Source organism: Ixodes scapularis, unplaced genomic scaffold (genome assembly GCF_016920785.2).
Source record: "Ixodes scapularis isolate PalLabHiFi unplaced genomic scaffold, ASM1692078v2 PGA_scaffold1__304_contigs__length_218370807, whole genome shotgun sequence".
In the NCBI taxonomy this organism is placed as follows: Eukaryota; Metazoa; Arthropoda; class Arachnida; order Ixodida; family Ixodidae; genus Ixodes; species Ixodes scapularis.
In genome coordinates this window covers 89664581-89680753 of record NW_024609846.1, presented here as the reverse complement: position 1 = coordinate 89680753, position 16173 = coordinate 89664581, and the positions used below count along the sequence as shown (strand labels likewise).

The 16173-nt window shown below is 49.0% G+C and overlaps 1 protein-coding gene across 1 annotated transcript in view; it reads left to right on the top strand.

The window, feature by feature from the left end:
• LOC120836840 (neprilysin-2-like) overlaps window positions 1-16173 on the top strand; it is a 91005-nt gene that overhangs the window by 57839 nt on the left and 16993 nt on the right. Inside the window, exons 6-7 of the mRNA XM_040205923.1 lie at window positions 3724-3810; window positions 10816-11509. Coding sequence (XP_040061857.1) covers window positions 3724-3810; window positions 10816-11509 — 781 coding nt within the window. The remainder of the gene's footprint in view (window positions 1-3723; window positions 3811-10815; window positions 11510-16173) is intronic.

Genomic DNA, 16173 nt, shown 5'->3' with positions numbered 1-16173 from the left:
TTGATATTTAACACGGTGGCCGTCAGAACCAAGAAAAGTAAAACAAGCAAGGATGAGCGCCTTAAAAAAGACTATAGTAAGCACAGAATGTGCCATGGACCTTCCAGGGGAAAAGAATAACGCGTCTGAATGGTACCACCTACAGAAGATTCGCTCGCATATCTGACAGACACCGTAAGAGGGTGAAGCGTGACAGGAAAGATCGCGAAGCGCGCGACCTCGCAAATGAGTTCCCTTTTGCATGCTAGCAGCCACCAACCTCGGGTAACTCAGTCGGCAGAGCACCTGGCTCGCAATCTCCAGGTGGGGGGTTCAGATCCTGCCAGAATAGTTTTATGTAGGTCCCTATGGGTGTAACAATTTTCGGAGTCGGTTTTTCGTTACAGCTGGCTGTTACAGTCAAACGTTACATAACTATAAAAATCGGTTGATAAAGAACAATCTGCGTTAAAACCAATAATATTCATATAATGAGTGGCAAAAGCCGTTGATTCGCTTTGCCATTGAGAGGGTATGCCAGTTGAAGCAACACCTCCCAGGTAACAAGGCCTCATTACTGGATGCGTGACCTCAGCTACCGGAAATCAGCGCGGGGCACGGACTAAACACGAGCGCTGCGTCAGTGTTCGGATGGTACTCGCGTCCTCACTAATTAAACACGAGTCACAACCGAACGCTCACGCAGCACTCGTGTACTGTCCGTGCCCCTCACTGGCCTCTGGAAGGAGGCGTCAAATCGTCTACGCTGTGGCCTCTTTACCTGGGAGGTGTTGGCCCGTTCTTCCCACTGGCTAAAGGGCTGACTAAACGGAAGTTCGGGTATTGATGCTTAGAGTACGCGAGTGCTATATTACCCCCTTGCCTTATCTGTAGAATAAGGCTGCACGGAGAAGCGATGGATGAACAAAAAATGAAAGCCGCTTACAACTCCCTGTAACGCCGAATTAGAGCGCAGCTCTTGAGGAGGAGGAGGGAAGGGCACTGGGGGGGGGGGGTTAAACTAACCAGGGGGGGTCACGTGACCCCCAATGCCGATGATGTCATCACTGACGTCACTGATGACGTCATCAGTGACGATGACGATGCGGGTACCGATGACGTCATTAGTGACGTCACTGATGACTTCACCAGTGATGATGACGATGACGATGCGAATGTCGGTGACGTCATCAGTGACGTCGCTGATGACGTCATCAGTGATGATGACGATGACGATGCGGATGCCGGTGACGACATCAGTGATGATGACGATGACGTCATCAGTGATGATGACGATGACAATGCGGATGTCGGTAACGTCATCCGTGATGATGACGATGACGATGCGGATGCCGGTGACGTCATCAGTGATGATGACGATGACGATGTGGATGCCGGTGACGTCATCAGACGATGATGACGATGATGATGTGGATGCCGGTGACGTCATCAGTGATGATGACGATGACGATGTGGATGCTGGTGACGTCATCAGACGATGACGTCATCGGGGGGTCACGCGACATCGGTGGGGGTCACGTGACCTCGAGGAGGGGGTCACGTGACCTCGAGGAGGGGGTCACGTGACCTCAGGGGAGTCACGTGACTTCGGGGGGTCACGTGACCTCGGGGGGTCACGTGACCCCGGTGGGGGGCTCGCGCGGTGCATTATGGGACATTTCCCATGATGCACCGCGCGGTTACGCCGACGGCGACAGCGACGGCGACGCCGCTCAAGCCCGAAACGGGCCCCTAAGAGCTGCGCTCTAAAAGTAAGGGCGCAAACGAGCTGGTGTACATTGCACATGGTTGAAAAAAACCCGAGACTGCGGGTAAACGACACAACACTAAAAAGTCTTTAATACCCGTGTCCCACTAGAGCGACATACAGGAACAAAAGACAAAGACAAGCCTCAAACCAGATTCTTTCGCGATTTGAGACGCTTTGTAGACTAACGGAGGCTATGCTCAAACACGAGCATAATGCACGCGAGGGTATCTTTGGCAGGCTTGCAATCGCTCGTGCTTATGTCGCGAGCACCGAACGACTAAACGCCTGCCAAAGATACCATCACGAGCATGCTGCATGGGTTTGAGGCTTGTCGCTGTCTTTTGTCTCTGTCTGTCGCTCTAGTGGGACGCGAGCATAAGACTTTTTAGTGTTGTGTCGTTTACCCGCAGTCTCGGGGTTTTTGCAACCATAAGCGATGGATGACTGTGCTTGTGTGCTCCGTTTCACATGAAGTGTGAGCGAAGCAGAGGCTAGAAGAGTGATCGAGCAACCGGCTTTCACACAGTCCCTGCCGAGTATTCGCAACTCAAACGAAATATAAGGGGCGCACTGGTCAGGCAAAACGGGGCACAAAAGGAGGTCGTTTGCGTCGTTCAGCACGCACTGCAGCGTAAAATTGGTGTTATATATGAAAGCAAGGCCATTTTTCGTCTAAAAAACCTTCTTCTAGACAGTGCGTAGGAATGACACGGCGGAAGCATCAAAATAATTGCTGGAAGCTATGTTTGTTTCTATGCTGCACACGAGAACCAAGCAGCGATAGAAGACGACGAGTCGAAACGATCACCTCTCCTGAGCTTCTTGCGCGTTGCCGCTACGCGGCATCGATTTCGCTGGAGTCGCCAATATGCGCTCGTGCAAATCAAAGCATCGTTTAGGGCAGCACACTCATGCTTGTAGCTTCGGCTTCGCTGGCACATAAAGTGAAGCAAACTATAGTCACCGACTCCTTAAGAAACCCCCTAACTTATATTCCAACTATTTGCTTCGTGGTTTGTTTTTCGACGTTCTTATTGGCAGGTGGCACAAGCTCCTTAGCTGCTGAGAGATAATAATACACACGAGGCTCGCAACACCCTTCGTTTCTGTCAGTGACTATATATAGGGTGTCTGAAATGACCAGGCTTGATCTAAAATGGGACGTCGAAATTGGGGCCCGGCACCTAGCAGTCTAAAATTTTGTCAAAGCTGTATTTCACAGGTCGGTTTTATTTTGTAAAATTACAAAGCGTATCTTTCCTTCTGTAAAAAGATGAGGTCAAACAATTTGCCAGGGTCTACGGCGGACGGTGACGCAGATGACCAAATCGAGTGACGGGGAGCGTGTGGCGCACGTATTGATAGATGGCGCTGGAGCAGCGTCGGAACCGGCGAAAGAGAGCAGTCGACACGCAGACGAAATCCGTTTGGCAGCGAAAACCCCGTCCTTATGCAACCGCGTTTTCTTTTTTTTTCACTTTAAGTTTTTTTTTTTTGCATTTATTATAGCGGAGTTCTTGAGGCTAGGTTCCCCAGGATAGTGTCCGTCCTCAAATGATCTGATGACACAGAACTCTGGACACCTACCGCCATCTATGAGCGACGGCAGCAACCTTTCGAGCCTTTCCACTCTGGTTTGCCGACTTCCGGCCGGCCATTACTTCATTCCCACCATGGTACAGCTTCGCTGGTCTTTCTTCCTCACCAAAATGGAAAGGCTGAAAGTTTTTTGTTTTTTTTAAACCAAAAATTAAGATACATTATAACAAGATAACGATCTTTTTACTAGACCACGGTCGTTGCGAGCAGTCTCGATAAGTAGGTAGAGCCATCAACCAAAACGTGCGCCAAACGCGCCCCGCCTCACACTCGATCGTCTGCCTCGCCGTCCGCCGTTGACACTGGCAAGTTTTTTTTGCCCTATTTTTTACAGAGAGGGAGCTTATATTATATTGACTCTTTTCTTTTTGCAGTATTCGTTGCCACGCGAAGAGAGGCGCAACATGAGCAAGCTGTACAACAAGATGCCCCTGAACGGGCTTAAGAAGCTCGCACCACAGGTACGTGCATGATATTTCTTATGGCGAATTCCACAGGTCGTTTTGGAGCGTGCCGGCATCGACTTTTCTGGAGCGAGCCTGTTTCACTGGGCGATCGAGATCGAGACCGACGTGTTTCACTGGTCGTTTTGGATTAGCTCCAACTCCAGATCTCAATCTGAATCCGAGAAAAGTCGCTCCTATGATTTCGGCAGATTCAACCGGAAGCTAGCCGGGCCAGCCCTCGGCGCACACACGTGACTTCCTTTCTCGTGGGGCATCTCGCCTGATATCGCCCATCTCACCTCAGAAGAAGAAGCACGTCGCGGGCTGGGCTCCTAGGTTGTTTCGACATCAAAAGAATTCGTAATGGCCGCTTGCTTACCCCTTGGCTCGACAGCCGGTTCGTTTTCCAGGAAGGAGAAAAGAAGGTACTTGCCGCGCTACGGGCATTCCGGCAATCTTCGCTAGAAGCGCCTGAGCCATTTCTGCCGCTCGTGCGTCGAACACGTGTTAGCGCCGCGATTGCGAAAACGTCTTCGAAATGACCGCGGCGGCCGCGGAAAGGAGATTTCCGGGCGGTTGAATGACTGGATGGCATCCGCCGATCCCGGAGCAGTGGTCATGTTCCACTGGGGATCCGTAGGCGGCGCGACCCCGTTTGGATCGTGTGCTCCATTCCGGATGCGGTCAACTGATCCCGGCGCGCTCCAAAACGCCCAGTGGAATTCGCCATTAGGTGAGTACTTCATTAGTCGGCACCAAACTAACTGAGCGCAGACTCTGACTAAGCAATCCACGCACGCCAGCGGGACGCCTCCATAGCTATTGGCGACGTGAGCGATTGAAAGCGTCGCTGTGGTCGGCACACCACAATCGGCCGAATGCTAACTATGACATCAGCAAAGGGTGTCTCATCAACGGAAATAAGAGGAATGTAAGAACTTCAATTTTGACGGTGTTGGCAGTGTTGCTTCGAGAGCGCTGTGATTTCAGGCTTCCACTATGCACATTACAAACACCATCGAACTAGTTGTTCCCAAGGTAATGACGTCACAAAAGGTAACGAAACGAGGGCACCACCGACACATGGGTAGTGTTGGGACCGGAGGGGTACAGTGTACTAGAATACTTGGGTAGTGTTGGGACCGGAGCGGCTCGGCAACGGGAGCTCGTGAGGGCGCGTGTATTGACAGTTCGTGGCGGCGCCCGCCGTTTTTTTTCTTTTTTTCTTTTTCTCTTTGAGCGGTGCATGTAGCGAAAACTAGGAGCGCGAGCTCATAGCGTTGGCAGCTGCCCTTGGTGCACGGGAGCTCGTGCCGCTGAGATGTGCCCTAGAGCAAGGAGCTCGCGCTTGTAGCCTTTCCTGCGGTACAACACAAGGTGAAACAGAGTATAGGGCACGTAAAAAAAATCGGTATTTTCAAATCTTTTTTTTTCTTTAATTTTTGCGGTAGGCAAAGGGTTAATGAAATGTTTGATGGGCCATGTTGCAATTGCAGCTTTAAAGGGAGCCATCATTAAAGGCCAAACTAATTTAAAAAAGTTCGCGAACAAACAACGAGCTTTGAGCGAAAGTAACAAGGCGTTCGTTTTTGTTGTGTTTGTCCGTCCATTTTCGTTTCTTCCTCAAGCTTAATTATCTCTACCAACCCGCTCGTTCTGTCCTGAGATATTCATCGCTAAAATTTTGCCTTTCTTCACTTAATTAAAAAAACTGCACGCTGAAAGCGCGAATGAGGTTGTGCTGATATTGAAGCGTAGAAGAATGACGCAGTTTTTTCTGTCCCCTTGTCACTAACTCGACAGCGTTTCTTCGGTGGACTCGCCGGCGCCACACATCAAGACGACTAAGTTACTATTCTACGTATTATTTTCATAACGCGGTTTCTGAATCAAGCGAAGAAAGGCAAACTTTTACGATTAATTTTGCGAACCTCGTTGGCCTTTTCGCGAATTGTCGAAATTGTGTTTGCCTTTAATAATGATTCCTTTTAAAACTGCAATTGCACCATGGCCAATTAAGCCGTTAATAAACAAGTTAACTAACAGATCTTGGTTCATTATTAAACATTGCAACGGCTGTTCACTCATTCATTGTCCACCGAGCCCTACAGATATAACGAAAGACGGCATCCACATATCTGCCACATCCTTTTTTTTTTTTGTAAAATATGGAAAGTTCTGTAAAGAATAAAACAAAAACACCCTGAATGTCTGCGTGAACCAGATACGCCCCCTGTGGAACCATGGGCGTTTCCCTTCGAATACCCAGCTCAGGCGAGACTTACCTGGTTGTCAAAAAGCAGCTGTCGGTTAAATGTATTGTTGTGAGCGTGTAGGTTTCAGATGGTTTACCCTCAAGAGGATAATACGCTGCATATTGTAACCATGTGTGCGCTGCACATTGTAGCCATTATTTCAATGCCGTGCTGTAAACTATTACAACTTTTTCCTTGCCTGATCTACGTGTGCTCATGTTTTCTGCTCAAAATGATGTGAGATAGTTTCTTGTTTTCCTTGAATCTTATAAAGCATTACTTGTTCAGCCCACATTGTCTCAGTTTTTGGACTTAAATGTTAAAACGCGTGATAAAAATTGTCACGGCTTATAAGCCATTTCTTACAAGTGAACGTCGGGTGATTCTCGGATGGTCGTGGCAGCCACGAAGAAATAGAAGATTCTCACCCCTTTGAGACCGTCGCTTGGGTGGTTCGTCGCATAAATGGACACAAGAATGAGTGACAAGTGAAGCGAGCTGATTAAGGTCAAGAAAAAGAGGACGGGCAGAAAAGAAGACAGAGAAGTTAACCTGGGGTATTAAAAACACACTAAAACAATCTCGAACTTTAGTATGTGCCGTTTCGTTCCGTTATAAAATAAGATAGGAAAAAAAAAAAAAAACTGCTTCTGAGTTTTAGATATCCCTTTCAAATATCTAATGTTCGGCATTTGCGACCAAGGAAATGGGCATTTCATTTAAAATGCTCATCATCCGACAAACCGAAACCGCTTCTTTAAAGTCGCAATTGTTTTTATGTAAACGAAGGGTAATGTAGCTTGTACCGTCCAATACATTGAAGCATCATGTTGCTAACGATCGTGCCGCAGCGTAATTGATGCCGCGGTACGACCGCTGGCAGGTCGTAGCTGTATCAGAAATCCTACGTGCACTCCACCAAAGCGGCACCAAAGATTCATATTTTCGCGCGTGCAGCCGCGCATGCGCACACCTTCCGGATAAGGCGCCGGACACGACACCCGTCGCGATCAATACCACGCGCTTCAGGCGAGCCCCTTCGGTCCCAACACTACAGTGTACTAGAATACTTGGGTAGTGTTGGGATCGGAGCGGCTCGGCAACGGGAGCTCGTGAGGGCGCGTGTATTGACAGTTCGTGGCGGCGCTGTAGTCGAGTTATCCGGCTCGCGCAGCCCGCCTTTTTTCTTTTTTTCTTTTTTCTCTTTGAGCGGTGCATGTAGCGAAAGCTAGGAGCGCGAGCTCATAGCGTTGGCAGCTGCCCTTGGTGCACGGGAGCTCGTGCCGCCGAGATGTGCACTAGAGCAAGGAGCTCGGGCTTGTAGCCTTTCCTGCGGTACAACACAAGGTGAAACAGAGTATAGGGCACGTAAAAAAAATCGGTATTTTCAAATCTTCTTTTTTTTTAATTTTTGCGGTAGGCAAAGGGTTAATGAAATGTTTGATGGGCCACGTTGCAATTGCAGCTTAAAGGGAGCCATCATTAAAGGCCAACCTAATTTAAAAAGTTCGCGAACAAACAACGAGTTTTGAGCGAAAGTAACAAGGCGTTCGTTTTTGCTGTGTTTGTCCGTCCATTTTCGTTTCTTCCTCAAGCTTAATTATCTCTACCAACCCGCTCGTTCTGTCCTGAGATATTCATCGCTAATATTTTGCCTTTCTTCACTTAATTAAAAAAACTGCGCGCTGAAAGCGCGGATGAGGTTGTGCTGATATTGATGCCTAGAAGAATAACGCAGTTGTTTCTGTCCCCTCGTCACTAACTCGACAGCGTTTCTTCGGTGGACTCGCCGGCGCCACACATCAAGACGACTAAGTTACTATTCTACGTATTATTTTCATAACGCGGTTTCTGAATCAAGCGAAGAAAGGCAAACTTTTACGATTGATTTTGCGAACCTCGTTGCCTTTTCGCGAATTGTCGAAATTATGTTTGAATTTAATAATGACTCCTTTTAAAACTGCAATTGCACCATGGCCAATTAAGCCGTTAATAAACAAGTTAACTAACAGATCTTGGTTCATTATTAAACATTGCAACGGTTATTCACCCCTTCATTGTCCGCCGAGCCCTACAGATATAACGAAAGACGGCATCCACATATCTGCCACATCCTTTTTTTGTAAAATATGTAAAGTTCTGTAAAGAATAAAGCAAAAACACCCTGAATGTCTGCGTGAACCAGATACGCCCCCTGTGGAACCATGGGTGTTTCCCTTCGAATATCCAGCTCAGGCGAGACTTACCGGGTTGTCAGAAAGCAGCTGTCGGTTAAATGTATTGTTGTGAGCGTGTAGGTTTCAGATGGTTTACCCTCAAGAGGATAATGCGCTGCATATTGTAACCATGTATGCGCTGCACATTGTAATCATGTCGTATTACACCTGAGACTGCGGTGGAAGAAATCGGAAAAACTTTCAGTAGAAGGAACAGACACAGAGAACGTCTTTGTCTCAGGTGTAATACGACATGATTAGCTACCACCAGCTCGCCTGCACTCTCACCGTCTTTGCACATTGTAGCCATTATCTAAATGCCGTGCTGTAAACTATTACAACTTTTTCCTTACCTGATCTACGTGTGCTCATGTTTTCTGCTCAAAATGATGTGAAATAGTTTCTTGCTTTCTTTCAATCTTATAAAGCATTACTTGTTCAGCCCACATTGTCTCAGTTTTTGGACTTAAGTTAAATGTTAAAACACGTGATAAAAATTGTCACGGCTTATAAGCCATTTCTTACAAGTGAACGTCGGGTGATTCCCGGATGGTCGTGGCAGCCACGAAGAAATAGAAGATTCTCACCCCTTTGAGACCGTCGCTTGGGTGGTTCGTCGCATAAATGGACACAACAATGAGTGACAAGTGAAGCGAGCTGATTAAGGTCAAGAAAAAGAGGACGGGCAGAAAAGAAGACAGAGAAGTTAACCTGGGGTATTAAAAAGATACTAAAACAATCTCGAACTTTAGTATGTGCCGTTTCGTTCCGTTATAAAATAAGATAGGAAAAAAAAACTGCTTCCGAGTTTTAGATATCCCTCTCAAATATCTAATGTTCGGCATTTGCGACCAAGGAAATGGGCATTTCATTTAAAATGCTCACCATCCGACAAACCGAAACCGCTTCTTTAAAGTCGCAATTGTTTTTATGTAAAGGAAGGGTAATGTAGCTTGTACCGTCCAATACATTGAACGATCGTGCCGCAGCGTAATCGATGCCGCGGTACGACCGCTGGCAGGTCGTAGCTGTATCAGAAATCCTATGTGCACTCCACCAAAGCGGCACCAAAGATTCATATTTTCGCGCGTGCAGCCGCGCATGCGCACACCTTCCGGATAAAGCGCCGGACGCGACACCTGTCGCGATCAATACCACGCGCTTCAGGCGAGCCCCTTCGGTCCCAACACTACCCAAGTATTCTAGTACACTGTACCTATAGTCCACACGAGAAAACCGCCAGTGCACGAGAAAGCTCGTGCCGTTGCGTGCTCGGCTCGCGCAGACCTGCAGCCGGGCTGTTGCACGTGCACAAAGGGTGCAGTTCCCACAGTGCATGCCGGCAGCGATGCCGTATCGAAATTGGCTGGTGAGATCAACATGATAAAGTATAGTGAAAGCACGAAGCTTGGAAAATAGTTCTCTTGCGAACGTAGAAAACGTCAACACCAGGCGGCGGAAACAAAATGCACTGAAAGAAGTTTGGGAAACGGTTTGCCAGAAGCGTAAAAAGAACTTTAATGTGAGCCTTTTCCAAATATCTTCTGCATAAATAAAGTCTGGCTCAGAGAGCACTGTTTTCTTACGTTTACTTACGTTACGTATAAATCACCGAAACAATCATGTCTCGAATGTGGCGTGCCAGGCTATCTCGTTGAACTGGCAACCACGCTTACTATGAAGCACAGATTTCCCGGTGACTCGAGGCGTGAGCGGACAATTTTTTTACGTCCGTGTTCCTATGTTATGTTACGTTACGAAAGCTTACGCACATCATGATCATGATAAAACAGCGCTTTTTCGTTCCACCTGTCCTTTTCTCTTCCTCCGTGTTCTGTGCTCTGTTTTATCATGTTGAAGTACCAACTCGCTCAAATCACTATTTTACTAGAGCTTACGTACAAGTCACTCGGACATATGTGCTTCGTATTTAGCCTGTCTACCAGTTCAAAAAGGTAGCCTGGCACGCGACACTCGAGACGCGAACGTTTTTGTGACTAGTGCTGAACATATTGAGCAATAAGAAAACGGTGATGTGTGAACCAGCCCTTATAAGCTTTCGTAACGTAATGTAACATAATTAAACGGACTGCGTGAACTAACGCAGTGTGAACCCTTCTTTAGGCAGAAAAACGACAGCACGCTATTCTGTTATTTATCCGCTTTTGTGATTGTAATGTGACAAAAATGATTCATAATTTCGGTCACTATTGGAGGTAACCACCCACACTGCTTAGTTTCATGCAGTGCCTCAGTAAATAGAAAAATGTAATAAACTAACTAGATTATTTATTATCTGAAGGCCTTTGTCTGACTTCACCGTCAGCTTGAAGTTTCTGAGCGGACCAAGAGATAGTTTCATCAACTCTCTGAACAAATGTCTAAAATTTTATAAGTGAATTTGAAAACCTGATCGCTCGTCGCAAAACCTACATATGACGGCAAAGGACCACTGCGTCCGGACTCGTTTACGAAAATCACGGTCCCGAAAGCAGATTTCACGAAAATTCCCGTTTAGTTCCCAAACTTCTCCCGCGGTACACACGCAGATCGACTGGGACCGCTACTTCAACTCGCTGCTTGTCGACAAGGTGACCCCTGACGAGCCCATCATCGTGGTCGTGCCCAAGTTCGTGCAGCAGTTCGAGTCTCTAATCCTGCGCACGCCGGCGCGCACCGTCGCTAACTACATGGTGTGGTGGGTGGTGCTCCAGTCGTACGCTACGCTAGGCAAGCCTTGGCGCGAGCGACTCCAGGAGTTCGGCAGTGTACTGACGGGCGAGACCCGCGAGATGGCCCGCTGGGAGCAGTGCATGGGCTCGCTCACGGGCTACCTGGGCATCGCGTTGTCCTCGCTCTACGTGCGGCACTTCTTCCAGGAGGAGAGCAAGGGCGCAGCACTGGATATGGTCAACTTCATCATGAAAGAGTTTATGTCCATCCTGGAAGACATCAACTGGATGGACGAGCAGACGCGGCAGCGCGCACGGGCAAAGGCCCTGGCCATCCAGCCGTACATCGGCTACCCGGAGGAGTTGCTGAAGGACGCTCTCGTGGAGGAGCACTACAGCAACGTGACGCTGCAACCCGACACGTACTTCCAGAACGTCATGCGGCTGCGCAAGTGGTACACGGACTACGGCTATGGGCATCTGCGAAAGCCGCACATCAAGGGCGAGTGGAAGAGATTCGCCCAGGTTGCTGTGGTAGACGCCTACTACTCCGACGTGGAGAACTGCATCAGTGAGTGCTGCGTCGCGGGTGGGCGGTTGTCGCTTCACTGGTCATTGTGCCTTAGTGCTCGAATGGTCGCAGTTTACGCTAAAAGAGAAAGCCCGGACCTCAGAATACTTCCGTTGGTTCGCAGAAAGTGAGGCGCTCAGAAAAATATATGAATACATCTATGGCCCGTTAATAATTGCCAAATGCAGTTTGTTGTACCGTCGAATTTTTAAGCAATAGTTGGTAAGGGACAACAAAAAAAGAGGCTGCAGTAGTCAGTTACAAGTTAAGAAAAGTTTTTGAGCGAAAGAGAGGTTGAGGAGGAAGAAGCAGACGAAACACTGGAGAAAAGAGGAGAAAACCTCCTCCTGTCTTCAGCGTTCAGTCTGCTTCCACCTCCTCATCCTTCCCTTCCCTCTAGCATTTTTCTTAATCTGTACCTGACTAAAGCCACGCATTTACAGATATATAACGGGTGTCTTGAAAAAAGAGAACCTTGGTTTCCGGCCCGCGTCCATGAGCTATGCATCGCAGGACGCCAACACTCCGTGAAAATGTGACCAGGTTGGGAGAAAACGCGAAAGTTTGAGAGCTCGACGCTTTGGCGTAGCTAGACCATCTGGCACCCGGGGCCCTCAGGTCTTTTGTCCCCCCCCCCCCCCCCCGAGACCGCAAAGCTAAAAGCCATAACCGCGACACGAGGTCACGCAGCGATAATGAAATAATAAATACAGGGTTAGCCAGCAAACAGTTTTTTTTTATTTAATTATGTACACATAATGAAAACACATGAAGTTTTTTGTTGTTTTTTTTGTTTGTTTTTTTATATTGAGCATTTGTGTCACGAAAGCTGAACATTCAATTTCTTCATAAGTTCTTTCGCCGACACTTGGCTTCTGCAAAGTTATTGATTACTGTTGTAAAATTTATGTTTTTGACACGTTCTTTTTCTATGGACAGTATCGGCAGGTTTGAGAGCCTTTCATCGCTCATGGTGGAGCGCAGATACGTTTTGATTAGCTTTATTTAGCTTGGAAAAGTTCCTTTCGCATGAGGCAACTGAAACACAAATGGTGAGGAACAAGCGAAATATAACAGTCAGGTTTGGAAGGGTCTCGAAAAAGCTCCATTTGGCAATAAATTCTAGAAACTGCTTTGCATTCCAAGTTTTTGTCTCATTAGGATGCTTCCCAGCGGCTTTCAGGTGCCTTCGCAGTCGGATGATCTCCATAACGATTTCGTCATCATGACCGGTGAACTCGTCATAAACTTCAGTGAGGCTTGGTGTCAATGGCACGCTGTGGCAACAGGGAAACGCCGTCGCCGTCACAACATTACGAATTCACTTGCCAGAACACTACATTGTGACCGCCTCCCGACGGCGAGCGACGCGCTTCTATAGGCAGCCGGCAATGGCCAGGCGGCGCCACGAGAGTACTGCATTCAGCGCCACAAGCGGAGCCGTCTCTGTTAATGGGGCGGCCAGTTTGCCCGTCGGGCCGTTGCGAGCGGCGGCGACCCCGATTTCAGGAGTCCCCGTGTGCACCTGCGTTCCATGTCCCTGGTTCTTTTATGCGGTTTTTTTAAACCATCAGGAGCCTTGATAGGTCCAAGTGTCGAGAGAATATTCTAGAGTCGTCATTTGGAGACCGGTTTGAGTTGTCTTCACTGCTTGTGGCCGCCCGATCGGTCTGTGCTTCGCTCGTCTCCCAGGAAGTGACACAACGCAACGAGAAGGCAGCGAATAGGTTTATTGTACATCCCGGTTGCCCGGCTTCAAGAACCGGCAGTCCGGACTCGCCCGTCGTTCAAAGCTCACAGTCGGAGCCCGTGTCCAGGCCTGCGGATCGCCCTTCCCACGCCAGTGCTGCGTAGGCTAGTTGTTCCGGGCTATCACAGCCAGAGTCTCGCTGCGAAACCATTCCGGGATCGTCATGTACTAGGCCAGTATGGTCAGGGTTCGCCGCTTCCGCCGGTCCTGATCCGAACTTCGTTGGTGGAATGCTCCCGGGAATCGCTATGGACCAGACCAGCCAGAACGGCTCTATCGTTTCTGCCCGGCTCCAGCCTCGTGCAGCACGCTCTTCCTCTTTTCTCGCCGGCTGGCCCCCACTCGCGCCTCGCTCGCCGTCCTCTCCTCCCGACGCCCACACACACTAGAATAAAATTTGGGTAATTAGAACCGAACTTTGCATGCTACAGAACCGTACGCACACTGCAAAGCCTGGTGTAAAGTGGCGACAGACAACAAAGTGTGCTACGTGTAAGAAGGATATTTACGCTTCGCACGAGATTTTTATAAAGAAAAACTTTAGCATTCTGCTTTCTGCACGCCTTCACCTTTGTTACCACACTTAGCATTAACTTTCGTTGCTGAAACAAACAAAACTTTGTACTACGAAAATCCACTTTTTGAAAACTCACAGGTTTGGAAGGTTTTGGTTGCGACTACGCGTGCCGAACGGCATTAGGAGTGCCGGAACGGGCCGACAGGTCTTTCGCCTGAAGACCTGATCGCCCGATTGTCGACGTCACAGCGAGCAACAATTGGTCCGATTGTTCCTATCGTATTTCCCTATGTGGCTGTCAAAGCGACTCGTAATACAACTTGTATAAATATGTTATTTTGCCGAGTAGTCTGCAATGAGTTCGTCCGACCACTTTCCAAGCCTGCACACAGATTTTCGTTCACTTCCCCCTCAACAGTTCTGTTGCCGTGTCGCTTCCCAAGATCTCGAAGGGAAACTGGGGAAGCGGTGAAGTTCGACGCTTGAGTCACCTTCGCGACTGTGGCCGTCTTTCATGCAGCAGTAGCAACGTTTACTTTTTGGGGGAACTCTAGGAGTAGGCGAGATGTCACAGGAACCCGCTGAGGTTATAGAGACGTGACTTACTTTTACGAAAAACGGTTCCAAAAAAGCTAACGCCGATGCGAAACGCAACATTCACACGTGGTTTCTGGATGCGCCCGTCCGCAGCCCCGCCGTAGTCCTGGCCTACCCAGTTTCATTATTTTGTAGCCGCTAGATGGCGCAACGTGCAGCGCCAAACTGTAGGGAGCCTCCCTACCAAACTGCATTGCAGGTTGCCTGTAGCTTACGGCGGGGTCAGAGAGCGAGGGAGCTTGCTGAGCAGAAGCCTTTCGCCAGCACCTCCTCTCGGCACTTCCCCCTCGGGGTGAGGGAGACGACACTTTGAGAGTTTACCCAACACGTTTACCCTCTCTCCGCGACTCCCTTCGTGTAAGACCTTCGTGTGATTTCTTTCTTCTTCGTCTGGCGCCTTCTCTTGCTGTCTCGGCGCAGTCCGGCCGTGGTCGGCGCAAGCCAGCGTCGTGTTGCGCTGGGTTTGGCGAAGACTAGGTGGCGTTAGCTCGGCGTGCCCGGGCACAGCTCTTTCTCGAGTGCTCCCGCCCTTTCCGCGCTTGTTTTTTCTCCGGTGCGCGATGACTTTGCGCGAGCCAAGCCAGTTTTGCGATTCTGCACCAGACACGTTCGTGATGGAAGAGTGGTGACGTCATGCGTTTACAAATTCTTTGCCACTTACGAACCAGTCAAGCCGGGGGGATTGCCGCCATAAGTGGCACCCCCCCCCCCCTCGTGAGTGAGACTCCTGGTAACCGGGGCCCAGGACCCCCCCCCCCCCCCCCCCCCGTTACTACGCCACTGACTCGACGTTACCTAGATGAAAAGATAAATGAGAAATACCAAATTTCCCTTTGAGCTGGAGTCCACTATACACCTAATCTTGCCTTGGTCATGAAGAACGAGAAGGAACGATACCATAACTCTAGAAGATTTGCGTTTACTCTCACCCCAAATGTTCGAGGCTCGAATGTCCGAGATACCGAGTGAGGAGCCCAGCGCGACCTTGCCGACTCACTCGGCTGACAACGACAGCCTCTCGCGCTCTTGCGCTATCCATCTATTACGCAGACTTTTCGTCACTTGCTGCCACCGTCTTTGATACTCGCTGCTGCTCTCTGGATGTTCATTCTTTTTTTTGTTTTTGGCACAAGTTCGTTGATTAAACCTTTCGTTTCGGGTTTACGCTTGCCCATCCGTTTCCTTCGGCAACAATATTATGAAAACAAGAGCTGACGTTGACGACGAATGTGGCATTTTTATCAATGAAAAACACTTGGAGTCCGCAACTGCAGACACCAGCGCCGCACGGTGCGCCACGCAGGGAATCTTTCTGCGGTTCAGGCGACAAAGCACTTTACAGTGAAAGTACAGTGCCCTACAAGCTGGGTAGTGGGCTCACCTCCCTATCTCCCCCGTGCATTGCGCTGAAGCGGCCGATGTCGAAAACGACGGAGGCGCAGAAGTAGATTCGTCCTGAAACCTTCCCCGCCCGCTGCCCGCGATTGGTCCGCCCGCTGCCGGCGATTGATAAGGGCGATAAGAGCCGCCTATACCGACCTGCACTCTAAAAAAAGTATGTGCGTCTACTTTCACGCACAACACTCGAAGAACCAATCAGCGGATTTTACGGAAGTAGCTCAGCGAATGACAATGCCGAAACATCTGTTTAGACCAAAAAATGCAGTCTGAGTTGTGACATTAAGCAATGCAAGCGTGACGTTTTCACAGCTCAGACTGCAATGTCTTAACATATTTTTCGGCATCGTCATTCGCTGAGCTGCCTCCGTAAGTTGCGCTGATTGGCTCTCCGAGTGTTTT